This window comes from Equus caballus, chromosome 1 (genome assembly GCF_041296265.1).
Source record: "Equus caballus isolate H_3958 breed thoroughbred chromosome 1, TB-T2T, whole genome shotgun sequence".
Taxonomy (NCBI): Eukaryota; Metazoa; Chordata; class Mammalia; order Perissodactyla; family Equidae; genus Equus; species Equus caballus.
This window is the reverse complement of record NC_091684.1, coordinates 86,510,088-86,537,336: the sequence shown is the minus strand read 5'-3', so window position 1 is coordinate 86,537,336 and position 27,249 is coordinate 86,510,088. Positions and strand designations below refer to the sequence as shown.

The 27,249-nt window shown below is 40.5% G+C and overlaps 1 protein-coding gene across 1 annotated transcript in view; it reads left to right on the top strand.

The window, feature by feature from the left end:
• Positions 1-27,249, top strand: part of ACTN2 (actinin alpha 2) — a 66,475-nt gene that overhangs the window by 12,327 nt on the left and 26,899 nt on the right. Inside the window, exons 2-7 of the mRNA XM_023646980.2 lie at positions 12,657-12,771; positions 13,710-13,829; positions 14,611-14,697; positions 18,864-18,951; positions 20,697-20,775; positions 23,629-23,710. Of these exons, the coding sequence (XP_023502748.1) occupies positions 12,657-12,771; positions 13,710-13,829; positions 14,611-14,697; positions 18,864-18,951; positions 20,697-20,775; positions 23,629-23,710 (571 nt within the window). The remainder of the gene's footprint in view (positions 1-12,656; positions 12,772-13,709; positions 13,830-14,610; positions 14,698-18,863; positions 18,952-20,696; positions 20,776-23,628; positions 23,711-27,249) is intronic.

Here is a 27,249-nt window from a genome sequence, read left to right as displayed (position 1 = left end):
GATTACCAGGGATGTCCTGTTCTAAAAGGATAAAAAAATTTTTATGTTCAACAAATGCTTTATTTGCTAAACAATATTTTGAAAGAAATTAGCCTGAAGCAAAACTTCAAAGTGGGCCAATTGTTGCCTTCCCGGTTTTGGAACTCCTCTCTCCTCGCCCAAGACCCCGTGCGTGCTTTCTGCTACCCCTTCTGGCCATCGAGGCCTCCTCCCTGCTCTGCTTATATACCTCCCCTCGCCCCCAGATTCTCCTAATGATTTCTTAGGTTCTTAACACTATAATTGTCTATTCCTGAAAACTAAAGATTCCCAACACCTGCCTTTCCATAGATCATCAGTATTTTAAAGGTGACCTTTCTAAGACAGTAACCATGTTGTCTAATTCTGGGAAGGACCCTAGGGGTGAATCTCAGGCCTGATAGGAGAGGAGGATGGAATTGTGCTAAGAAAGCACAATTTTTGTGCAGAGGCGAAGCCTCTTAGCATCCTGTAAATTTGGATCATTACTATTTGTGCCCACGTGTGAAGCCAGTATTGATGGGATATATGCTCTGTGGAAGGAGTATTTCTCTCCTGCTGCTGTGAACTGATCTGATAAACTGACCCTATAACCTCTTCCAGGTTTGTTGGTCTAGTCCTCTCTTAGCTCCTGTGACCGTTGCTTTTACTGCTTTGAGTGGTGAGCTTGAATTTGAGAGAGGAGGTGGGAACAATGTCTGAGGATGCTGAATTCGATACTTCTGCATCTTTATTTCCTCTGCCACCCCCAGAGTACAGCCGGAGGAAGGAGCAGGGCAGACATTTAAAGGGTTCTTGGGGAAAGGTTATTTTTAGGGGCGGTCTTGCCAAGACTGCTTCCGGGGATTTTATTTAGACACTCATCAGGCCCTTGCTCTTTTAGATATGTGAATTTTCAGGGTAGGCCTGGAAGTGATGGGGGGCTGCATGCATGCACCATTTCATTCCTTACAAAGATTATTTTATTTTTTTCCCAGCTTTGTAGAGATCTAATTAACATATAACATTGTGTAAGTTTACAATGTATGATGTATTGTTCGTCTCTCAAGCCTCTATTCTTTCTGAAGGAAATGATGAAGGAGGGTGAGTAATTTCAGAAGTAGTGTGACCCTACATCCTGTTTGCCCAGGACAGTCCCAGTGGTGGCTGTTGTCCCAGAGTAATTAGAAAGAACGTCTCCTTTGACTCTCAGAAGTGGTCCAGTTTAGACTACAAACTCTATGGTCACTCTGTTCAAAGGAGATAGACACAGCAATTTCAGAGAAGGTTAAAATAATATTGAGGCCCAAGTAATTTACACAGGCTAGTAATGCCTTCTCTCAAAGGACTGGCCTATTTTTGAACTTTAAAAAATACAAATATTAGTGAAATGAGATTTCTAATACTTTGACAAATTTGGATACCAGAGTCTAGTGATTTCTGAGTCTTTTAATTCATGAATCTTTCAGAAGACTGAGCCTTGCAGCCTGCTGTGGGAGAGAGCCCTGTGTCTGGAGGGATAGGGGACCCCCAACCCCGCTGGAGGCCTCTTGGGGGCCAGGTTCTCCTCTGAAATGCATGTCACCATTACACTTGGTATTTTATATGCTATATGTTTGGTTTTATAAATATTACATATGCTCACACTTTACATGTGCTCAACGTTAAGGATGCTTGTTTTGCATGTCTGGAAAACTAAGGATTGAACATTATTTAAATATCTGAACCAATTACCAAGGTCAGATCTCTAGGTTTGTTTTTATGACAGTTTAAGTCTTTTCTAAGAAAAAATATTTGTGTGTTCAGACACTTGCAAATCTGGGAGTGAAGTGGTGATCAGTATTTTCACTGTGTGATAAAATCGTGTTCCAAGTAAACTTTTCCCTTGAGTGCGTGAGACACAGGTGGGGCAGTCACCATTGGGTCCTTTAAGGACTCGGTAGGGAAGCAGGAAAAATCCTGTCAGAAATACCTGGTGGGTGACAGTGGGTGCTATTACTGTAACTAGTATCTGGGTAACTGGATATTAAGGGCTCCAAAGGATTTCTAGTCTGCTGTCCTAGAATTTGGACAGTGTGTACCTTCTCTATTAGGGTTTTAAAATGTGATGTCGAAATAAGGATTTTAATGTGAAACTTAAAAAAAAGTCTTGAAGTAGCGCTACATTGAGTGATTAATTTCAGAAATCTAGGGTTGCTGGATTATATCCAATTTAAGTAGTTCTTCTGCAAGAAACGTGGATGATGAATGAAGGAAAGCTAGCTAACGTAATTACAGATAACCAGGGAAGAGCAAAGAATCTAGGCTAAAAAATTTTATATACTTTTCTGAGTTACTTTTTTAAGATACATTTTTAAATAATTGCATAATTCATACATTTTCATTGTAGAAAATATAGATAAGAAATTTTAAAGTCACAATCTAGAGAAAACTTTTGTTAACATTTTGCCCTATGGCCTGCTAGATCACTTTATGCTATAGTATAGAAGCATATTCTTATATGTTTTATACTATTATATATAATTGCTTGAAATGGCTCAGGATACAAAGACTTCCTTATATATTTTTATGAACACATTCCCTTCAGCCTGAGCCCTAGGAAAGAACATCTTGATGGAGGAAATCACAGCCTGGTTCCCTCCTGTGTGGAGTGGGCAGGAACTTTGGAAATGCCTGGCTTCCCTGTTTTTATTCTGATGTTACCCAGGGCTTTTCCCATATGTAGAGGAAATGTCTAGGTGTACCTGACTGGGGTGGCTGTTCCTGACTTAGAATTGTGCTCTGATCCAAAACGCCAATGCAGAGAGTATGGTGTGTTACAGAGAGCTGTTTCGTTCTAAATGAACACTTTCAGCCCTCGGTGTAGGCAGCCATTTATTTGGGTCCCTGAAAATAGTAACAGTATGGTGAACTTGAATTAAAGAATGTTTATTTTGCTGTCTGTGTAGTACAAGCTGCTTCCCCAGTTGCCAGGATGGGCTGAGGGGTTGAGGGGAACATTGGTGTGCTTTCTTTAACCTTGAATTCATCCTCAAGAAGAGAAGAATGAAAGTACAATAAATGTTGCTGTCGCCTAAAACTGAGCAACAGTTGGGTCTACGCTGTCACAGAGCCACATCGTGCACATAATTACCCAGGCTCCAAGGGAACAAGTTATTTTGGGAAGCGTAGCTCAGGATCAATCATATGTAAGGCTGTTTGTTGGGAGTCTTAAATGCTTGCTTACCAGAAAGTCCTCAAAGGAATTCTTCACGTAGATTGTGCCAGCTTGGGGGAGGCAGGTGTGACCCCACAGAACTCCCAGCCGGTGGCTAAGTCAGGCTCTTGGCCTCAGGAAATCTTGAAGCTCTGATGACCAGGCCACCAAGAGCTTTCATGTAGTCTTTGACTTGCCACCCTTTTCTTTTTTTTTACCTTTTATAACAAAAATGACTTAGACTTTGATTTGGAAGATATTTGATTTGGTTAGTTTACCATATGCTTCCAGCTCTAAAATAGTTTGGCAAGAATCTGTATATTTCTAATCTTAACTCTTTTTCCATTTAATGGGGAGTTGCGTCAAGATCATTTGTTACCTGGCCTTTAGAAGAGAGAATGCTATAATATTTTTTTATAATTAAAATTTTATTTCAAAAATTTTAAAACACCCTTTGGAGTTAAAGTAGAGGTAGCTTGGATTGAAAACTAGATCGTGAGTCAAGGGCTCAGAGAAATGTTTGGGGTCCTTGCCATGTCTTAACTCTACCTTGAGGATACTAGAGACATGGAGATGAGTAATTGCGGCTGAAAAATGAGAATTAGGAGAATGAGTAATAAGGACTCCTGTAAGTGGTAATAAAATGTTTGTAGGAAATTTTCTTGAGCAGGGAGGAAATTAACAGATGGAAATAGTTTAGCTTCTAGATAAATGTAAGATCTTTACGAAACAGAAAAGTGCTAAATAATTCAACCCAAATCCAGTATTATTTATGGTGATCCGTATAAGAGGGAACGTGGGGACACATATTGGATTTTAAATGGAGAGTTTGACGTGGAGAAGGAATGCGGTAAGCCGAGACTTAAGACAGTTGTCACTTTCACGGGACAAGGAAAGCATTTGCAATTTAAGATCAGCAAATGATAGACTTCAGTTAGTTCTGTGTATCGTTTTTGTGTATTAATTACTATTTGTCTTCACTGAAATCAATAAAATTTAGATTGGAATAGTGACTATTTTAGCATATTTGAATGTTGACCTCTGTTTAGAAGAAAGACTTTAAAACTATGTTATCAAAAGACAATGGTTAAATAAAGGTGAAATCATGACTCCCAGACAAATAGAAAAGTGAAATATAAACATGTTAAAGATATTATTTAACTAATTAATGAGAAGATGGAAGAAGTATTACAACCAGTTCAAAAGAGAATCTGAAGGATAGGCACATTTGTGGATCAGAAATATTGAAGTGAATGTCCAAATGGAGGCAGACTGTCTGCTGGGGGAGGAAGGAGTGTTGTCCCTGACTGAACAGAATGCATTTCTTGTCTATAGACAAGAATTATTTTGCGTTGCCCTCAGTTGCCTGTGGCTTGCAGAGTTGTAGAATAGCATAGAAGCAGTGCTGTAGACAATCCACAAGTTTCCCATCGAAGGTCTGACTTTTCCCAATGTAAAGTAGCCTTGTTAGCCATTTTCCCTTTCCAAATTCCATGACTTTAATCTGGTCCATCCTTTCTCGAAGTTATGGAGGAGATTCCACGGATCAGAGAGGTCATTCCTCAAACTGGAATTAGTCTGTGCTAGATTTTGCTTTGTTAAAAAAACCCTGAAAAGTGTTTTCTTCTCCTGTTGTGCAGCCTCAGAGTTTTTGGCACCTTCCTTTATGTATTTTGAACAGCCCAGGGACTAAATGAAGTCTGTCTTATGAGCCTGGCGATTGAAGCCTAAAATTCACACTTCAGAATTTCTGAGTAAAACCAGACCTGGATAGGACTGTCTTTTCAAGAGCTGGGAGAGCCATCTTTAACCTTCCCACTTAAAGTCTCTTCCATTAGCCCCATTCTATTTTTAGATACCGTCAGCACTGAGGTTGCCTTTTATTTTTTACAAGGTCTGGTTTTTTTTTTTTTGGCAAGATTATAGAGTCTTTTTTTAACATTTAAGGATTCTGTAGTTAAGTTTGACATCATAATAATTTTTTAAAACCTGGAACTTGAGCACTCACAGATTTTTAGCTCCTTGGTCGTTTTTATTTTTTCAGTTTAAAAAATCTGATTGCTGGCCTCTTTGATCTGTCCCAGTAAGTCTGAGAAATAAGCTCTTATTCAATAAATAGTTACTGAGTGCCATTGTGTCCTAGGCGCTGTCTAGAGCACAAACCAAAGATCCCTGCTTTTCTCTGTCACTTTGACCGGCATTTTTAGAATGTTCAGTTGGTGGTATCTCACACCAGGTATGTCTGACAGTGTTTTTCCTGCTTCCCCACCAAGTCCTTAAGAGGATTTTAATGGTGACAACCCCACTTGAGTTGTTTGTGGCTTTCCTACCCTTTAATTTGAGATTGTTAGGTCTTCTAATATTGGATAGAAAGAGATCCTAAATCCTGCATTTAGGCAGAATTTGTTGGGGGCGAATCAACAGAAAAAGGCTACCTCTTTTTTTTTTCTCTTACTTTGTCTTTGAGCAAATAAATTGGTATTTATGAGTATTCCTGGAACTCAAGTTGAAAGCAGTATTTTGGGACTATTGATTTCCAATTTATTTATGCCTGAAATTGTCACAGTTAAAACTTGAAGTATTGAGAATTTACGTAGGTACTAGCTCTGTATGTGTGAATGCAGGTGCACCTCCTCAGTGCTGGGTTCTTCAGGTGACACAAAGGTGAATAAGGCAGATGAGAGGCTACTGTATTCATTTTTGGTTCTTTGATTCATAATATGTATGCTTGCAGGCATATAAAAGCCTGGGAAACCAGTTGTGAGCCTTCCATTTGCAATGGAATGTGATGGGATTTGCCTTTTTACGCGAGTTAATTTTAAGGCTCTCTGTGCCGGGTACGTTATGAACCAAGTCCTGATTCGAATGTCGCCCTTTATAGTCATCGTTGCTTAGGAATAAGTTTTTTACAAAGTGCATAGGCATAATATTTTTACCCCCATTGGCAAAAACTAATGTTCTGAGCACGTTGTACCTTGAGGAAGTTAAGATATGCTAATGATGTTCTTTGTTCTCTGAACAGTGGTGTGAGTACTTTCGATAAATCAGGAAAAGAAGACCTGGCATCATTCTGGATCCTTGGATCACAGAGCCTCTTGCATCCCTTTTCTGACTGTACAGCCGCAGTCTATGAAATATGCTAAGCAACAGCATGTTTGTGCTTAGTTATTGGAAATGGAACATTTCCTGTGCTCAAGTAGACTTCAGTCGTGACTTCAGGCTGTCTTTATTTTTCTCTGCAATGACTTAATTCCCTTTCAGTTTAAACCCCAAAGCACCCCTAGTGTTTTTGAATTGCCATCACTGACTACTGTTCTTTTGTGTTTCTGTGGTGTTTATATTTGTGAAATATTTTCCAGTCTCTTAGAATTCATCATACTGCACAGCCATCTAGTTGAGTGAGATTAATGTGCATTCCTAGAGGGGGAGAAATAAACAACAGGAGAGGTGAGCTGACTTACCCACGTCAGACACTGAGCTGGTCACAGACCCAAGTGTCTGATTTTAGGGCTGCTGTTTTTCAGGGATTGCTAAACTGAGCTGTCACATGCCATGTTATCTAGCAGGATCTTGGAGACTAAGTAGAAATTTGTGGGTGGAGAATAAAAGGGCTGCTCACTGTGTAGTTAGATGCCTGGTTATGCAAGTTATGAGAACATTAGGGCTCCACATGAACTTCCAAGACATCTGGTAGTTGATTGTAGTACATGTAAGATCCTTAGAATTAACGCTCTTCTACTTACATCCTTCTTGCTTGAATTAAGTTTTTCAAATGTTGTGTGAGTAGTTGAAAGGTGTACCTGAGCCTTTGGCGACCTTGAGGGTTTGGAAGTTTTTCAAGATCAGGTGACTATTCAATGTTCTCTGTGCTGAAGAGTCATTCACCACTTTGAGTGATTTCTGGGTCTGGAGACTTTTTAAAAAATGTTTCTAAAAGATGATTGAGTGAATATTTAAATTTAAGATCATGCTGCTGATGTCTGATGTGATTCTGAAGTGGCCCGCTGTTGGGGCATCATAGCATTTGTGAGGATCACCCAGTGCAGTCCCCCCGTGATGTGCGGATCAGGGGCTTCCCGGCTGAGGGGACGGTGAAGATTTGTGGTGAACGAGCGTGCTCTGCTTCTGCCGGCCCTGCACCTTGTGGCCATTTCTGCCCTCTCAGAGGAGGCGGCCGCCTGCCTCTAATAAAGGCAGTGACTCCTTCCTTAAATGCTAGAGCTGAAACCACAGTTACTTCAGAGAAACAGCTCTGACCCTCCCCTCTGACCTTAGCCAGAGATTTTACCACTGTGTGCAGTATTCTAGAGCCCACTTACTTTTCCAGTATTTAAAAAGGACCAGGAAAGCAATGAGAAGGAATCATGGCAAACTGAGAATTTGTGAAGTGGAAAAGAAAACATTATTAAAGTGATTATTGTAAATAGAAAAATAAATGGAGCATTTTTAGAAAATCAACCTAAGAGAGTTGGGGTTTTTAGTGGTTTTACGTGAGAGGGTGTTCAGACCATTGTGAGAGGTATTGTTGGCAGGCCGGTTTCTATATTTCTTCTCCTCTTGATAACCTTTTGAACAGCATATTTGAACAATATCATGACAATTATTATCCTTTTTTTGATAGTTGGGAAAGTGTGAGGGCATGAAGGACACAATCGCACAGTGTTACAGTCAGGAACAGAATCGGAGTTTTGGGCCACAGCTACAGGCTGGACTGGGCTCTGCCTGTCCTCTTGGCTCCCTCTCAGGGACCACTGTCCCTGCTTACCTGGGGCTCGGTTGTCCCACCCCACAGAGGCAGGCCAGGAATCGACACAGTGAGCCTCTTGATGTCTTTACTCACTGAGGAAAGTAAACGATGTGCAAACTCAAAATCAGAACACGCTGACAGTGTCCCAGACCGTTTTCGACCTGACAGACCTGCTGCTTTGTAATTGGTAGGTTTAAAAGCTAAAAGCTGGTCAGGCTGCCTACCCCCGAGCTGCATGCTGCAGGCTCCGCCTGAATGTCCCAGCCATCTGTAGACTCTGTTCTCTTTCATTCAGAAGAGCCCCATGGCTATAATGAGTCTCCATTTCAGACAATGTGATCTGGAATGAGTATTTTATGTAGTTATTGTTAAAGAAAAAGCTGGTTTAAAAAGAATAAAGGAAATTTATAGATACTGTATTACCAGACTTTTTGTTTGGAGAAAATGGAATAGTAAATTGAACAGATAGTCTTATAGGAACCAGCACAGGCCTAGAACCTTATTACTAAAAGAATTAGTAATTAACTGATAGCATGAAATGGACTCATACTCAGAGAACCATGGCAGACTCAGCATTGATTATTTTGTCCTTATCTGTATATCCAGGTAATAATCTCTTCCAGGTAGAGATGTGAACTTGTTTTATATTAATAATCACAGATGTTACTCATTTGGATGAAAAGGCCTTTTTTCCCTTCGCTCAGTGGAGTAGTCTGCAATGTAGGTGGTTGTATCTATACGCTTAATTAACTTGAAACCAAATACAGATGCATAGGGTTCATTAACACAAGCTTATCTCAACGTTTCAATAAGGACATAAGTACTTTTTTGCCATTAAGCATACTGTGCTGATTACCATATAATTTAATTTTGAGAAATATAATAGTCTTATAATTCCTATCAACTAGGGACTTTTCTAGTAAGTTCTTCACAAACAAGGGAATGGCGTTGCCCACCACTGAATGGGGCTCACAATTCTTGCTAACAGATATTCCTGGGAAACTCCTCCAACTGATATTTTTCTCAACCACCATGTTTTGGGGGTTGAGGAGCATTTTCTAGGCCTCTAGATTATGTTCAGAAATATAACAGAAGAGAGACTGCTGATGATTTGAGTATCCTTCAGACTTTCCACATGAACACCTAACACTGCAAGTCACGGGAACACAGCCTTCATCCTCAGGCCGTCTGCTGCTGCTCCCTGTGCTTGGAGAGCTTCCGTCCTGCAACCAGGAAGGATCCGTATGGGCAGGAAGACCAGTCTGCACTTACAGGACTGCCCATCCTGTCCAGTGACTTGTGAGTCTTTATGTTTTGGGAAGCAAATATGCTAATATTTGCTCCCATTGTCTAAGGAATAGACATAGTGAGACAGTGACTGTCACTGTTTTTCTGGCTTTTCTTTCTGTGACTTGAACACTTCTTCCCTTAGCTTTGTTGTGAGCTTCTTTGAAAGGGGAAAAGGACTAGAAACGTCAGCCTTTCCTTTCTGGAGATGGATGGTTCTGTGGTTTCCCATCTTGGTTCTCTTCGTGTGACTCTGAAAGTTTTTTTATGTGCCTATTTTCGAGAGGCAAAAAGCATTTGTATTTACCTTTAGGTGTAGAAGAGCAGGGAATGAGCTGTTCTCCAGGAGAGAGATAGAGGAAAGTTTGAATTGGAAGGAAGAGAGGAGGTTGGAGGCCCTCCGATGTGACTGGGCAGCTTCTGAGCTGAGCTGTAGGCTGGGGAGACGTTGGCCTCTTTGCATGATGGTCTCTGTCTAGTTCATAGAGCACCGTTTCTCTTAAGAAAGGACATCGAGCTTGGTAATCTGGTTTGACCCAAGGAGGCTGCCTCCAAAATCATGTGGACTACCTTCATTCCATTTTAGTTCTCCAAGATTTGGTTTTCGTGGACCGGAAAGATGCATGTTGCTACCACACAGCAAGAAAGTCCACAAAGAAGCACAGGTATATGTGTGGGGTTTTGTTGCTGCTGTTGTTGCTTTTGTTTCTATCTCCTTGATGATTACAGGCTTTTCACAGAAACAGAGGACGATGGGAAATGCATAGGAACAGTCTCTGTAGGGCATGGTAATTAAAACTGTAAATAGAATGAAAACTAAACAGTCTAATAAAGCATGAATTCCTTTTTCAGAGTGTACTGGCCTCTTTGCAAGCTATTATCACAGAGCTGTTGGGATCCTCTTTCTCATTTAAGTTGGTTAGTCACCACCTTTATTGGCTGTTAGGAATACTCATTAAAAGTAAGGAAACTTCATTATACTTAACTAAATAAATTGACCTTTTAGATTGAAATCATTCTCTGGATTTGCATTACCGAATAATTACCTATGGTAAATTACCTTCATTATATGTATACCTATGAAAAGATGGTATCACACAGACTTTCACAGTGTTCCATAATGGGATCAGGAAGCTTGCATTGATTTCATGAGCAGCTTTGGGGTGATAGCCAGAAGTGCTTCTGATCCTTTTATTATGAAGGGACTTAAATAACATGGTAACAAGGTAAGGTAATCTGCACCAGCACTGTTGCCCATTTTTCAGTAGATGTACATAAAGAGAACTCTGTAAATATTTTATATTATTATATTTTTTCTCTATCAATTCCATTTTTAAAAATCACAGCATGCTATTCTCTTGTGCCTTTCCCAAAAGATTAGTTATGTGATTAGTCTCAGTAGTGTCAGTTAAAAAGAAAAACAAAAACAAAACACTTTTAAAGTAGTGTTGCTTGCTGAAAATGGAGCCTGGGATGTTTTTTACTGTAAGAATTTAGTTATCTGGAAACAACCTAAATGTCCATCCTTAGGGAACTAGTTACGTAAAGTACAGTATAGACACTACCGTGGAATACTATGAAGCCATAAAAAGGAATGACCTGTACTGGTATGGAATGATCTGTAGGTTATATGTTTTAAGTGGGTGAAAAAAGCCAGGTGCAGAACAATGCATATACTATGATTTGTCTTAAACACACAAAAAACGGTGTGTGTGTCTGTGTATTTATATTTGTGTAGAATGTCATTGAAGGGACACAGAAGAAACCAAATCTGTTTGTTCCCTTTGGGGAAGGGAACTGGGTGACTGGGAACAAAAGTGAGAGGGAGGCCTTTTACTTTATAACCTTTTGTACCACTTGAATTTTGAACCAAGGACATGTATTAGCTATTCAAGAAGCAAATACATTAAATAAATAAATACATATATAATAGACTCTTGTAATAATCTTTAGCTTAATTTTGTTTTCTAGAGGAGTACTGTCCAATGGAACCTTCTGTGATGCTGGAATGTTCTGTGTCTGCACCATCCAGTCCAGTAGCCACTAGCCACATGTGAGTTTTGAACACTTGAAAGGTGGCTTATGCAGCTAAGGAACTAAATTTTTAAGTCTTGTAATTTTAATTAATTTACATTTGTGGCTAGTGGCTACCACAGTGATTGGGTGCAGATCTAGAATGTATGGCTTAGAAGATCTCTTCTGTTTAGACCTGACTAAAGTTTACATGTGTTTTAGGAGAAATACTTATGAGTTTAGGCTCTCAGGGTCAAATTCATTATTGTAAATCCAAGAAAATGCCCCATTTTCTTTTAGCCCTCAATTTAATACCATCACATAGTTCTTGAAATAAGTGATTTTTACTTTAATTTGAGATTTTAAAACCGTCTTTATTACCCAGGAAAATCATTTTAATGGAAACTGTCTTTTTGTCTTCTCACTTGGAAGCAGTCTGTTTCTGAGGGGTTCGTTTTCTCGTCTCTAGCACAAACCCTATTTGTGTCTCCCCTAGTGTAACGTGCCGGGCACTTTGTTCTTGAGCCCAGCAGCTGTTGCGAGACAAGGGGACGGTTTGCATTCTTAGCCAGCAGCTGCCAGAAGCATTTCTAATCTGGTTTTGGCAGGAAATAGTGCACAAGTGGAAGCCGAGTTAAAAGAAGCTTGAAAAATAAACGAATGACTTTAGATGCCGCTTGATATGTAGTTCATCTTTCCGCTGCGGTTTGCCCTAGTAATTGTCACCGTGACTAGACTGTGAGCCCTTCCAGGGCAGGCTGCATCTAATTGTCTTTGAAATCCAGGGTCTAGCCCAGGGTCTGGAATATGCCAGTAAGGGGTCATGATTACTATTATTATTATTATTTAAATGATTGGCTGTACTGCGAATTTCTTTAATTGGTTTAGTTACTAGCTTCAAACTGTTGTTCATCCAGGATAAACTAGTTGTAGATAATTAGTGGTTATGGGTCCCTCCTCTCTTCTCCTTTCTGCTACACAATACCGCCCACCCTCTGCTCTAAAGTAAGACATTTTGAACATTCTTTAAACATTATTCATCCATCCTGCAAGCAAGCTTATTTTTGTTATATGCAGGGAGTAAGCATATCCTAATTTAGTCTATCTTACCTACAAAGTTTTTCAGAAGGTGAAGGCATAGATATAAATGTGGCACCTTTTTAAACTGAAGGCAAAAATTCCTCAGGTTGTATACCAAGTAAATGATTTTTTGTCTCTAAAAAGGAAATTTTACTAAAATCTTACTTTTAGGCCTCCAGTCATTCTTTTCATCAAATTCTGTTTGCTTTCTCTAGAAGGCCCAAGGAGCTCCAGTCCCTTAGACGCCCCAGAATGTGCAGGATGTGAAGTGTTGTCTGTGTGGAGGGGTCTGGCTGCTGGTGGGCTGTGCTAAGGAGTGTTTGGTTCTTGTTGCAGACCTTTACTGCCTGGTGTAACTCCCACCTGAGGAAAGCTGGCACCCAGATTGAGAACATCGAGGAAGACTTCAGGAATGGCCTTAAGCTCATGCTGCTGTTGGAAGTCATCTCAGGTTGGTCTTAAACATTTTCCATAGGTGTTATACCCCAGCCTGTTGTTCTGTGTGTAAGCAGTAGATATGCATCTATTTAAAGATGACTGCCTCAGGAGTTCCATTTGAACCTGGCTGGGCAAGAACATGGTATTATTGGCAAAGAAAAGCTTTTCAAAGAACATCTGCCTAGAGTTATTTTTCTGTTCTAAAAAAAGAGTGAATTCTGTTTAAAATTGACTTATTAAAATAATATTTATACCACCCACCTTGAAACAAAATAAGAGAAGAAAAAATGACGTTTATATGGCTACCCACCATACTGCCCTTTCCACTCTTAGACCAGTTAGTGCACATTCCAGAAATTGTCTTTCATGCAAAAAGCCAATGTATATGTTAGCATGACTCTGAAAACATGGGTTAAAATCCCAGAGGGGTTATGTTTTGCCCTGAATTTCAGTTGGCTGCCTTAGACTTTGCACTAGAGAATGGATCACCCTCGAAGCAGTGTGGCTGGGAAGGATGATGGCACGTCCGCCCTGATCCATATCTTTTCATAATCAGGTGTCTGAAATGAGCCCTGGCAGCCACCTCTGTGATTTGAACTAGGCTACCCTGACTGCCTCTAACAGCTAGTCAGCAACTCCGAGTGCTCCAGGGACACCAACCAGCTTCTTTCTTTACTCATTTGTGAGTTGGCTTGGAGACAAAACCGGACTCTCCCAGCAGATCTGAAAGGCATATGGCCTTAATAATATAGCTCTCCACTGGTCCATTTGATCTTGAGAGGTTTTTGGTCAGTGGTCCCTCTGTGCTGTGATTTACAGAAGCTGAGGACACATAAGAAACAGATACCTATTTCTGTTTAAGGAAAACACACACTCCAAATTTTGGCATCTTGATTCTGCATCAAGGGGTTATTTTCTCTATGTCTATGCTCTTCTTTTTCCATCCGGCAGGGGAAAGGCTGCCCAAACCTGACCGAGGGAAAATGCGATTCCACAAAATTGCTAATGTCAACAAAGCCTTGGATTACATAGCAAGCAAGGGTGTGAAACTGGTGTCCATCGGGGCTGAAGGTGAGTGAGATGTGACGGGAATACCCCTGACTGCCTCCTCAACCTCACAGCGGGGTGTGGGCCTGCAGCTGGATGAATCTTCCCTCCCTCCCTCCCACCATTTACCGTCCACGCCTCATGTCAGGCTCTCTACTAGGCTCTGGGCGTACAGAGACAAAAGCAAATGGTACCATGAGTGGGAGACTAGGCTCTAGGATTATTTTCAGAGAATAGAGTCAGACATAATGCCGTCATCTTCAAGCAGATCATAGAAATGAGAAAGAGCTTATACATCCCACAGACTCTTAATAAGAACTAATTAATAGGAAGGAAGTGGCCCCTTCATTCTCTGTGGGAGGGTGGGGTCCTGGTGATCCTGGCAGGAGCCACAACTAGCCTGCCTCTCGTTGTACACAACTGAGTCCCGCGGACCTGCCAGCCGGGAGCACTGGAGGAAGGATGGGTCAGGAGGGACCTGTGTTCTCTGAACTTGATTGTTTAGAACCTTAGCTCGTCTGGTCTTTAAACTTGGAAACTCCTGGGTTGTGCTCAGTGATTATACATATGCAAGATTTGTGCTTATTATTAACTCAGAATTCATTGAAACTGGAGACAGTTGGTTATGAATACCATGTGTATAACTAGACACACAGTGACGCTTATAAAAAAAACATAAACTGGTCTTTCCATATATATATTTTCCAATAGCTCTGAAGTCAAAACTTATGGGAAACTTATAGGAAAAATTTATATACTGATTATGTTATCTTTACACTAATTTGTTGTCTTTTCTTACTTAAAGAAATTGTTGATGGCAATGTGAAAATGACGCTGGGCATGATCTGGACCATCATCCTTCGCTTTGCTATTCAGGATATTTCAGTTGAAGGTAAAAGACATGGTTAAAAGTCTGATTGTATGAAGATATTTAGAGTATTTTGTAAATTGAACTTATAAATTAAAATTTGAATAGGATTTTGTAAACTTGAATAGCCATTTGCATGAGTGAATAAAAGTTCTGTGAGTTGGTTTTCACAGGTTTTATATTTGTATGGGAAAAGACCCCAGCAATGCTGTTCCATTCATGGGGGTGGAATCATTTTGGAAAAGAGGAGCACATGTTCAGAACAGAAGTCGCTTTTTAAAATGAGCATTTTTTGAGCTTCTTTATTGCTTATTAAACTAGTAGGGTCATAACTATAACAGAATTCTTTAGACTTAGAGCTGAAACACTTTTTTTTCCGGTGCAAAAAAATAATCAATTGAAATCAGCGTTTGTTCGTCTGTCCTCCCTCCCTTCCTTTTCTCTCTCCCTCTTTTTTTTTTTTCAGAATGTCTCTATTGTTGTTATATCTTTTGGCCTAACAACTGTTCCATTATTATAATAGAACCCTAGTCCTTGGCATCACCACTGAAGATGATAATCTTTAGTCTTTTACGCCCACTGTACTCCTAAATATTTTGATAAATTCAGTACTGTTGAAAAGTGTCAAATTGACATTCTTAAAATTAGAATTTGCTTATTTAGCCCTCCAATCGTAAAACGTATAGTTGCAGAGTGTAAGGGCAGTCTGAATTGTCCAGCCAGTCAGCCTCCCCCAGCTTTGTCACCTAACACGTGACCAAGTACCAGCGTAGTCAGGGTGGAGGCGTTGTCTATAATTCTGCTCAGGACGGAGTACCCCTGACTCTGGTCTTTTAAAGTGATTTTAGTTACTAATCTACGAACAAACATTACAAATCACCAGTTTGCCTCCTGTTGTACCAGATGACATGCGGCCTGCCGTACTTGCCCTGAAGGAGTTTCTAACCCACTTAGACTAGCCGCTTCTAGCACTGACGCCCCATGTATGTTGTCTAAAAATCAAAGTAAGATATAATGACACTAAAACCTCAATAATTCAGGCTCAGGAATGACGCCAGCTTGAATTAATGAATAGTCTGAATTTGAAAACTTTCATACAATGTACTTTTATTAAAGTACACTCCTTTCATGCTAAGGAAAATAATAAGATGCTTCTTTAAAGTTGCTGCTTTATTAAAAAAGAGTAATTTGTAACAATTTTATCAATTTTGTATACTTATAAATATAAATGTTTAAACAGTTGAACCAACTTTAAAGAACAAATACTATTTTAAAAAACTTTGTTCACACTTCTGCATGTGCTGGACTAGGAAATCCTTTTCTGACAAATGTTATGGAGAGGAACTTGTGCTCAGGTTGTTTTCTTATTGGTTACAAATTTCAAATTCGTGATGATATTAATTTAAAACAATTCTATTCCAAGGGTAGATATGAATGGTATAATCCATTAGAGATTTTCACCTAAATTATTAATGTGCCCAAAATAAGGTAATCAAATGACAGTATTTTGTAAAACATCACAATAAAAAGGTACATTAATGTACTTTTCAAAAAAGTAAGAAATTAAACATTCATAAGTGGTCATTTCATTAGCAAAGTACTTAAATCTCTTCAAGCAGACATCTTTCAGTGTCCAACACAGTAGATAACTTTAGTTTGTTAACTTATATTTTTCTTTTAGTTTTATGGATTCATTTCTTAACAACCTCGCTTAGTTTCTGTAAGTCTACAGAAAAATCATCTTAATTTGCCTTAGTGAAGTATATGATGTAGGAAAAGACATTGTTGTTACAACTGAATTCTTTGAGGAGCCAGTCTCCTTCAACAGAATGGTGGGTCTGTTCCATGAGAGAAAAATGAGAGATTAATGTGTCTGTTGACGAGGGCAGTCCAGATGGAAGTAGATGGGGTTCCTTGGTGGGTCATGAGGTTTTTCATGATGGAATGACAAATGACACTCCCTACTTTTATACCCACAATCAGGGTTTGGTGTGCGGACGTATGTGTGCGCCAAATGGCCATGTTTCAGATTTCACCTACACCTGCAGGGCATGGGGCCTACCACAGTCACATACGTAATTGACACAGGCTTGCAGCCTCTTTACTGAAAGCTTCAAAAGGGACTTGGGGGTGGGAGAGACTCAGCTTTGATTAGAATAGCCAGTTAAATAAGGAGAAAACGTTGTTCGACATTCATAGCCTAAAAGTGTTCAGACATGTTCCGATAGAAATTAGGTGAAACTCCATTTGTAAATCTTGTAAACCTAAACTTCAGTCACAGGATTTTCTTGACCTCCTGTACCTCTGTTTACTTTTCTAACCTAAGTTTCATTTAAACTTTATAAAATATGGTACATTATTTCCTCCTCATGTGCTTTTTCTTATTAATAACATTGGCCAGGACCCCAAAGGTAGGCAGTTATGTATATAGCAGAACAAGTAGATATGGAGTTTCTTATTTCAACATCTATACCAATTAATCTTTTAATGAAGTCTTAGAACTTTCAGTCTTTTTTATTATCAAGAATTTGCTAGATAAGAGACATGAACAGGAATCATTCAAATATTCTTTTAGCACATAAAATTTAGGGGATGTGTTTATTTCATCTGGGTTATGGGTCAAAGAAAAGTCGGAACAAGAACAGACATTTTAGATAAATAATGACGGAAGACTTATTTCGATTTGAAAAAATCAGTGTTGAGCCTTTAATAAAATGGAAGGCCAGGGCCCAGTGTTAGTTAAGAGTCCACATGTTTATATGGGCTTTCTAAATTGTTGACATTTAAATACAGGCAGAATCCTAGGTTGCATAGGTCCCTTTGAGGAGCTGTTTGGAGGTATGTAACTTTGGGTCCTCCAAGAAGCAAGTGCCAAGATGGTATTAGAAGCTGTCTTGGTCTGTTTGGGCCACCATAACAGAATACCACACACTGAGTGGCTTAAGTAACAGAAATTTATTTCTCACAGTTCTGGAGGCTGGAAGTCCAAGATCAGGCTGCCAGCATAATCGGTTTCTGGTGAGGACCTTCTTCTTAGCTGGTAGATGGCTACCTTCTCACTGTGTGCTCACATAGCAGAGAGAGAGACAGACAGACAGAATATGCAGCACGCTGGCATTCTTTTGTCTCTTCTTAAAAGGGCTAATCCCATGATGAGGGCCCCATCCTCATGACCTCCTCTAACCTCCCTAAGGCTCCATCTCTAAATACCGCCACGTTGGGGGTTAGGGTTCAACATAGGAATTTTGGGGGGACACAAACATTCAGTCCACAACAGAAGTGCGAGAGTTTTGTTGGAGGAAGTGCCTGGAGGATGAGGGGTCAGGCGCAGGAGATGGCTGTGAAAGCCTTCAGGCCAAAGCACTTCGCTAAGTCTCTGCTGGAGAAGGGGCAGGGAGGGCTCGGGGAGGAAGAGTCTCGCTCTGCAGTGCGGTCCTCAGGCTGGTTCAGCCCGGCTGATGGGGAGTCCTTACGCCTAAGTTGCTCTCAGAGGAGTCCCACATGTGGCAGGAATGGCCCAGGTCTAGCCCCTCCCTTGTTCAGTCTTTGGCTGGAGCAGCCCTGAGGAAATATGGCCTTTGGGGAATGCAGGGGTGGATTCCGAGTGTAGCAGCTGGGACATCAGTGGCTGTCCTGTGCTCCCGGCAGCAGGACGTCTGACCAGCACGTCTTCATGGCTACCACAGGGCGTTGTTGTTTTGTTACCCTGGTGAAAGCTCAAATGGCCAAACTTGAAATTTACCAATAAAGAGCCTTTAAGTGTTGTAAAAGTCACTGGGTAAGGGAACAAATTTGAGACATAGTGGCCTCTGTGATTTCCATTTACCTAAGAATATAAATCATAAGTGAGATGAATGACTGGTTAGTTAAGTCATAAACTATACACATTTTTAAATTTTTCATTAAACCGGGTAAGCTACCCACCGCCCTGAAGTCTGGTTTTGTATTGATTATGTCATAACTTAACAGTTGCTCCTGCGTTGTCCTTTCCAAGTCCCTCAGTGTCATCAGCAGTCAGTCACTGGGAGCAGGGTTCCAGCTCCCGGTCTCTTGCAGAGACTACGAGAAGAGATGATGATGCCTTTGGCTGTTGGCCCCCCGGGAGGTCTCTTCAGAAAGTGACTAGGAGTTGAGTGAATTAAGTGGCAAATATTTCCTTGTGGACATTTTTTTCTTGGTTATCGTTACAGAAACGTCTGCCAAAGAAGGTCTGCTGCTTTGGTGTCAAAGGAAAACCGCTCCTTATAGAAATGTGAACATTCAGAACTTCCATACTAGGTGAGCGGCGGCGGGCCCCCGGGTCCTTACGTTCTCGCTGGAATCCACGGATGTAGGGAGAACAGCGTTTATTTACAGTAGTGTTTTCCTCCTCCTACCTCAGGGGCTTTCTTTGTATATAGCAGAATTAAGGCTATGGAATTTTTAACACTTAGGGTCTCTCAGGGCAAAACGTTTGATTAAGGTTTGGGGTGCTGGTAGGACAGTGCTGTGTTTAGAAGTGAATATTGTGAGTGCGAGAGTGGGTCTCCAGAACGTGGGGGTGAGTGAATGTGCGTTCCCGAGCTTCACCTCGTGCTGGCAAGAGGCGGCGGGAACGGCTCCTCGGTGAGAAGGAGAGACCGCAGCAGAGTCCGTAGGTTCCCGTGGACTCGCTCCACCCTGATGTCTCCACTCCGTAGTGCATGGAAAGACACTTCATCCACCAGTTTTGTATGATGGAATTCAAGAGAAGTAGGAAAATCATGTTTGAAAAATTGTAGGAACTGGATGAATGAAACCGGCTGTCATCTGAGAGCGTGATTTTGTCACTTGCTTCAGTCTTCTTTCTCATGCAGATCTTTTGTTATGATTATGTGTGAGTAGAAGTTTGTTTAGTTTTTTACCCTTTATATGGTGGGTCACCTGTGAATATAAATGGATCCTCGGCCACCATGGATGGTGAGAAATGAAGCATAAAGATGAGCCACAAGGAAAAATTGGGGAGGTTCTAGGTGCACAGATATTAAAGTGTCTGTCTACCAAGTGTCCGGTGCTGAGCTGGCCTTGAGTGCGCAAAGGTGAGAGAGAAGCCTGTCTGTCCCTGTAGCGGGCTTCCTGGAGGACGAGAGGAGCTGCAAAGGGCTGGGACCCTCTGCTAAACATCAGGGGGCCCAGACTTGCCTCCCACGCACCTGCTTGCTTTCTTCCTCGGGCCCAGGATCGGCCCACACTCTTCAATAGTGAAGCCCCTGTGTTTCCTTGTCCCCCGACCCACAGGAGAACTGAACTCCCACTCCCAGGCTTCGGTAGCCCGCTGGTCACCGCTGGCAGGCCCATAGCCTGAGGTTGTCTGAGGGACAGTTAGTGCTGGTGTTTCTGGGGACGCAGACTGGAAATCCAGATCCTCCCTGCTAAGTCCCTCAGGCACCTCCATGTCTTTCCCTTTAAAAAAAAAAGCATAACCTTAAGGAAGAAAGAAAGAGGAGCACCTGCGAGCTAATCGTGGCTTTTTCAGTGTTCTAGAACCCTTGGAGGAAAATGTGTCCTGGACATTTCAGGAAAGATGCCCTTGTGTATGTTTATTGCGCAGACCCTATGGAAAGTTCCAGAATGGAGACTTGGAGGAGAGAGAGAGAAGGAAATCTGGGCCTGGAGGGCGCTTACAGAGGAGGAGAGCAGCACAACAGTAGAGAGGGCATCTTCCCTCCTGCTTCTGCCCGTTCTCCCAGCACAGAACGAGCCTGGGGCAGGGGACGGGGAGGAGTTCCAGGCCCAGGGAGCCTGACGCTCTAAATGGAAAGGGAAGGAACAAGGGGGTGGCAGTCCTCCGTGGACCTCAGGAAGAAGACGGGTGTTCTAGGGGCCACAAGACCACTGGGTAGGGTGGGGAGGAAGGCACATAGGCACCTTTTGTGCAAGTCAGATAGAAGGAAGTTAGGGGCCTTGCATCCCAAATTTCAGGCCAGCGTCTGACCAAGACTGGACCCTTGCTGCTGCTTTCTCTCCATTAACACGTCTTCCTGTTCTTCTCGACCGTCGTGCAGCTGGAAAGATGGCCTTGGACTCTGTGCACTCATCCACAGACACCGGCCCGATCTCATTGACTACTCAAAGCTTAACAAGGTCATTCTGGGGGCCCAGCATGCAGTGTTCCCTCTGCCCCTCTGCATGTCGTCCTGAAAATGAGCACATCAGCACCGTACAAACACCGAGGCCACCGCCAGCATCGCCTGCCAGCCGCCTCGTGCACAGGGAGAACAGGAGGCGTGGCCAGGAAAACGCTCACTGTCCTGTTAGCGCAGGACAAGACCCAGAGCCAAGTCACCCATTTTGCCCAAATTAAGATATGTTTGTCATTTTGGCTTGATTTACTGTGAAGGCTTTATCTATGTTTCTTACACTCCTAGACTGTAAATATGAAAAGTGAACTATATGTTTTTTTGAGGAAAGAAAGGTTCAAATACAAGATAATTTACTTTACCTTTTCTGAAGGATTTAGTTACAGATGTATTTATTCAGAATTATTAACTTGTTTCTCACACAAGGGACACTTCATAATTATCTTGCTTTTGATATCAGATATTAGTGGTAGCCTGAGAAGTTTTGGAGATTTCTTTTTGGTTTTAGTCTTTTCAGAAAATTCAATTTAAGAAACTTTACTTCTCCCTTTAAGTTTAAGATAGAGTATACTTAAGTTTCAAATAGTCTTCAAAATCACTTTTTAAAAGTAGAAGTGTCTTCTTTGATGGAAAAAAGAAATCTGGGCCCCTTGTAAATCCTGTGCTGGAGGCTCTGTGCCACCCTAGGCGTCATGCCCTGTGAGATGTGAGGCTGCAGGCGCTGCCGGCCGGACGCGTTCCTCCAGGCGGTGGTTGTGGGCATTTCCTTCTGGTTGCTGCTGTGCTCAGCGGGCCGCTCACGCTGTGTTGCTGTGTTTTGGTGTGGAACCCACCCTGCTGCATGCTGCCCTCATCCGTGTGGCATGGGTGGTCGTTGGAGCAGTGTCCTGCCTTCCACCACCTTTTCAGTTGTCACATGCTCACCACCACTCTCCTGGCCTGTCTCCATTGACTGCAGGGTCACACGTGAAGAATTTATTTGTATCCGAAAGGTTATTACTACAGTCCTGTAATGGAAGGTTGCCTAGGAAATGGAGCAACCAGAGTTCCTCAGCTTCTCAAAGCGTATATATATTCTCTGACTCCTGAGTTATTTTGAAATGTTTCAGGGACAAGGTGTATTTTTTTCAATTAATCTTTATCTCATTTGTGAAATGAGGGGATTCAAGGTAGACTTAATTTCATTAGCAGTTTATAATGGTCAGTTTTTATTACAAAAGGTCAATAACCTGTGGTAATTGGCCATCTGAGATGTGTGAAAAAATGATAATAATAGCAGCTAATACTTATATAGCTCTAGATAAGACATTGTTATAAATATATATGTATATATGTTTTAATATATAATATATACATGTATATACATTACTATTAATATATATTAATAAGTGTGTTTATATATTCATATATGTATATTACACATACACACACATACTCATTCAGTCTTCATAATGCACAGTAAAATATAATGCTCTATAAAGTAAGTACTATTATTATACTAGTTTTACAGATGAAGAAAGTGAGGAATTCACTAATCTGCCCAAGGTCACATGGCCAGTTGCTGATCCAAGAAAATACTTAATTGCCACATTTTATCTCTTTAAGTTACAGTCTAAATGAGATAGCTTTCACAAAGTCTCAGAATCATTACCCTGTATTTTTCATGCTGAAATTTTTCTTACACATTAAAAACAAAAAGAAAGAAATTTTTATTCAGCTATTTGGCTTTATAAACATTTGCAAAAAAATATCCAGGTAAGACTCTCTTTGTGATGTGGCTGCTTTCAATGAAATGATTATATGTTTTGTTAAAACAGCATGTAGTTAAAAAAACTTTTTGCTTGAAATAATTATATACTCTGCAAGGCCAGGAAACTTACTTTGGTTTCTTCACTGAGCACTGTGACTGTTTTTGAGGGCTGCACTTTTTAAATGTTTCACTGGATTAAAGTGATTGTGCTCATTGCAATGTGTTGCAGTTTCTAGAATGTTTAAATGGCTTTGATGTTAAAATTCATTAAAGTCACCTCTGGACTAACACGACTTTTCATTTTGATTTTTCTCTCTTACATACCCCCATTCCAGATGCATAATGTTAGTCTCTACTAGATTAAAACAAATGTTAAATAAGTCTTTTAGTTTTTCACTATTTCAGTTATACACTTCTGGTAAAATTTATTTTGTTTATAGATCTTTAACCAGTTGTACAGTGGAAGATAAATGTAATCTTAAGAACAAAAATTTCACTTCAATTTTCATTTGCAATTTTAAGTTTTTATAATTTCTTCTAGTCATTACCATCCTAGAAACATAATCTTTGCTCTTTGTAGCCCTCTTGTAACATTCTTGAGTGATCTAGAAGTTTTACCTAGCAACGTGTTTCCCTGTCCTCTTTACCCCTTGTCTTTCTTACCTATAAAACAAGGGTGTTGGACTAAATATTTCCATGATCATCTTCAGATCTAGGAAGTATATGTTTCATGATTTCCTTTGGAATCATTTAAATTTAGTTATTAATAGAGTTGAAAATAAGCTTTGACGTATTCAGGATGTTCTTTCCCACCCATGAGAAAGTATCTGACAACTTTCCTCCTAGTCACAAAGCATTTGTTCTCTTAAACCTTTTGTTTACATTTTATGAATTGGATTGTGCATGGATTGTGTGTTTTTGTATCATTTTTGATGTTTCTCTAAATGTTTGAAGTGATTGGGAAAAGATAAGAAGGAAAATTATTCATACTATTACGGTTCTGTGTGGGTGGGAAGGTCTCCTCACCAAAGTGAGGATGTAAAAAATTATTCGTATGTCCTGTTCAAAAAACATTTTTAAAAACTAGTTATGCTCTTTTTCGTGTAGGATGACCCAATAGGAAATATTAACCTGGCCATGGAAATTGCAGAGAAGCACCTGGATATTCCCAAAATGTTGGATGCTGAAGGTGAGATGACTTATGTAAAATCTATGTTATGGCCATGCATGGGGGTCTGTAAAACTTTATAGTCAGTTTACATCTGAAGTACTTAGGATTCCTTAATGAGTATTAGAGAATTGCATACATAGCTTTTTCATAAATTATTTTTTAAAATCCCTCCCCAAAACAAGCCAGCAAAACTGTGGCAAAAAGGTTTGTAAAGCTTCAGCTTTGGCAAAGAAACAGAATGCTTTGGTTTGTGGTTTTCAAAGAAAAGCTTCCTATTTTAATTTTTTTAACAACATAATGTATTTTCCTTACCATGTAGAGACAAGTTTAGCAAATAAATCGTTTTGTGAAGTGCTTAAGGCTCTATAAGGAAAAATTCCTTCCTTCCAACTACAAGTTATAGAATCGAAATAGAGAATTTAGAACATCCAGCCATCAGTATGCCTCTCGAACTTTCACATTTCATTTTTAATTAGTCTCAGTTAAATTTAGTTAGATCCGAAAGAACTTCTAAATATTTTGCAGTTCAGCATCACTTATGCTGGGGACTGGTTTCAAATACCTTTTGTGCCCTTTAGGTGTGATGAATTGTACCTATGTATAATTCGTGTGAGTTACACCTATGGCACACCATTAAAGCACAAATATATGGAGACCATTCATTCATTTCACTTATTCACGATTCACTTATCACTCAACAGACATTTATTGAGCACCTGGTGTGAACAAGACCCTCTGCTAGGTACTCCAGGAGATAGTGAGATGTATAAGGTAGGGTCCTGACCTTAAGGAACTTAGGTTACTGTGTTGGTTGTAATATTATTCCCTAATGGTCCATTGTTTCACTAATTAGCATTGTTGGGGAAAAGGAAAGAACTTGATTATAGTCAATAGTCAATCTTCTCTTCCTTCTTATTTTTGATCATTATGTTACAGCTGCCGTAACAAATTACCACAAATTGGTTGGCTTAAAACAACAGAAATTTATTCTCTTATAGTTCTGTAAGCTGTAGTCTGAAATCAAGATATTGGCAGGGCCATGCTCCCTCCGAAGCCACTAGAGATGTATCTTTCCTGCTTTTCCCTGCTTCTTGAAGCCTCAGGCATCCCCTGGCTTGTGGGAGCATCACTCCAATCTCTGACTCTGCCTTAGATGGTCATCTTCCCTGTGTGTCTGTCTCTGTGTCTCTTTCCCTCTTTGTATAAGGACACCAGACACATCAGATTTAGGGCCCTCCCTACTCCAGCATGACCTCATCTTAACTTGATTATATCTGCAAAGACCCTACTTTCAAATAAGGTCACTTTCACAGCTATTGGGGGGTAGGACTTCAACGTGTCTTTTTTAGGGACACAATTCAACCCATAACAGTGATCTTTCAATTAGGATTCTAATGTTGCCCATTTATTAATTTAACCATTTTATCAAACACCTGTACTATTGCTATTAACACTTGAATATACTCTTCAGAATTCTACTGAATTATGAATTCTCCAAAACCCTTTAGAGGGAGAAAGTCAATAAAACAATGAAGTAGCAACATGGAAAAGTTCCATTTCCTTTTCGTCCATCTGTCTTCTCTAAGCGAAGTTTACGTTTGTGTGGTCTCTCTTTTGACCTTCCCAGAATTTACCCACTTGAATTAGTGGGGAGGAAAAAACTGGCAACATTTAGTAAATTCATCTTCCAGGTCATTAATACCTCCCTATTATATTAAAATTGAGGATGAGCACCGTCATCATTACTCTGGCATGCTAACATTCTGCCTAGTTCTTAGGTTTTTCCTTGGTCTCTGAGTCCTGGTCTCGGCAGATCTCCATTCTGCATATCCTTTGTGTTGACAGAGTGCCTTAGCACTCCGTTCATTTCCTCCTCTCTTGTGACACATCCTAGTCTCTCATTACTCTTCTTCATCTTCCAAAAAATGCTCACACATTATATTATTTTCTTTGTAATTTCTCATAAGAATCTTCTGGCAAAGAGTTATGAACTTGCCTGACTTGGGTGTGGGTCATGCTGTAATACAACTACCCAAGAGATTCCCCCACGCATTGCCCTTTGTGTCTTTGCTGCCTTACGTTCGGACTTACCATCACCACAACATCCTCTTAACATATTCTTATTTCTGCCATGCCTTTATCATAATGTCATATACTGGTCTCCTCCTGTCAGACTGCTAATCCTTTTTGGCTAATCCTTACCTTCCCACCTGCTTCTGTTGACCTCGCTTTCTGTCATTTGTGTTAGTCTCTGAACCCAACCTAGGGATTTTCGAGTGGCTAATCGGGCCACTCACCCAGGAACTCACCTATGATAAAAAGTGGTGGAAATCTTCCTCCTCTTAACTATCTTCCGTGCTTTTGAAAGGTTATAAAAGTTGTTTCCCTGTTTTCTTCCAAAAACATTTTTTGAGGTGAGCACCAGGTTTAGATTTGTGGGTGCGTGTGTTCTGTGTGGACTTGCAAAAGGGGGACCTTTGTGGAACCCTGGGCCCTCTATGTGTACAGCAATAGAAAGTCTGTGGGAATGTGCATTCTGTGGGGAATTCTGGAGTCTAATTCTGGCTGTGGATGTGACTTACTTGCTAGTTTAGGGTTCTTCCGAGCTAGCCATGCCCTTTTCTCTGGCAATTCCCTTATTTCTGTTGGCAGTTTTCAAAAGTGCATAGAGAGTAATAACTTTGCAGATGTGACTTCTTTGATTTGAGCCAAAGTTTTAACAACATAAGTGTGTGGGGGTAAAGCAAGAAGATTCATTACTTTGGCTTCTCTGAGGCAGCACTTAGCGGGAGCCTGCTGGCCTTAGAACATCCCAGCAGTTAACCTTCTTTTCTCCACACAGATTTAGTATACACTGCCAGACCTGATGAGAGAGCCATAATGACTTATGTTTCCTGTTACTATCATGCTTTTGCTGGTGCACAGAAGGTGAGGATGTAAAATGTGAGTCACTGCTCACCCTTCACCTTCTGTGTCTGAATTTTTTTTTCAATTGTTTTTCTCTTTTTTTTCCCTCTTATCTGAGTAAGGAGACCCGTCTGGTTCTGAGGAGGCAATCGTTTGTCTTTTTTAGTCTCTTTTCTTTAAAACTTACTTTCTGTCCATGCAGTAGTATGCCGTTCATGTTTGTTTTCCAGAAGATTCCATACTGTTATGCAACCCCACATCCTTTCTATTAATATCCTCTGAAAACCCAATGAATAGATTTCACCTTAGGGAATAACAAGGTATCTTTTTAACTTCCTTCTGTCCAGTGAGTGAACTGAGTTTAAAGTTAGAAAGCAATTCAGCAAAAAACGGTGTTTCCAAGGTGGAGGAAGAAAGGATGTGTGTTCACCTGGTTCTGTTTTCTCTCTTCCTATTGGTTATTTCAGCAGCTAATACAAATGGTAGCAAGAGTTGTAACAAGCCAGGTATACCCTTCTCTTTAGATGGTTTGTAACTACTGGTGATTTCTATAAATGGCATGGTAAGTATGTATAGACGGCATTAAAAGACATGGCCTCTCCGAGGAATTTCATCCTCATCCAAGCCAGGGCCATTTACAGAGCAGGAAT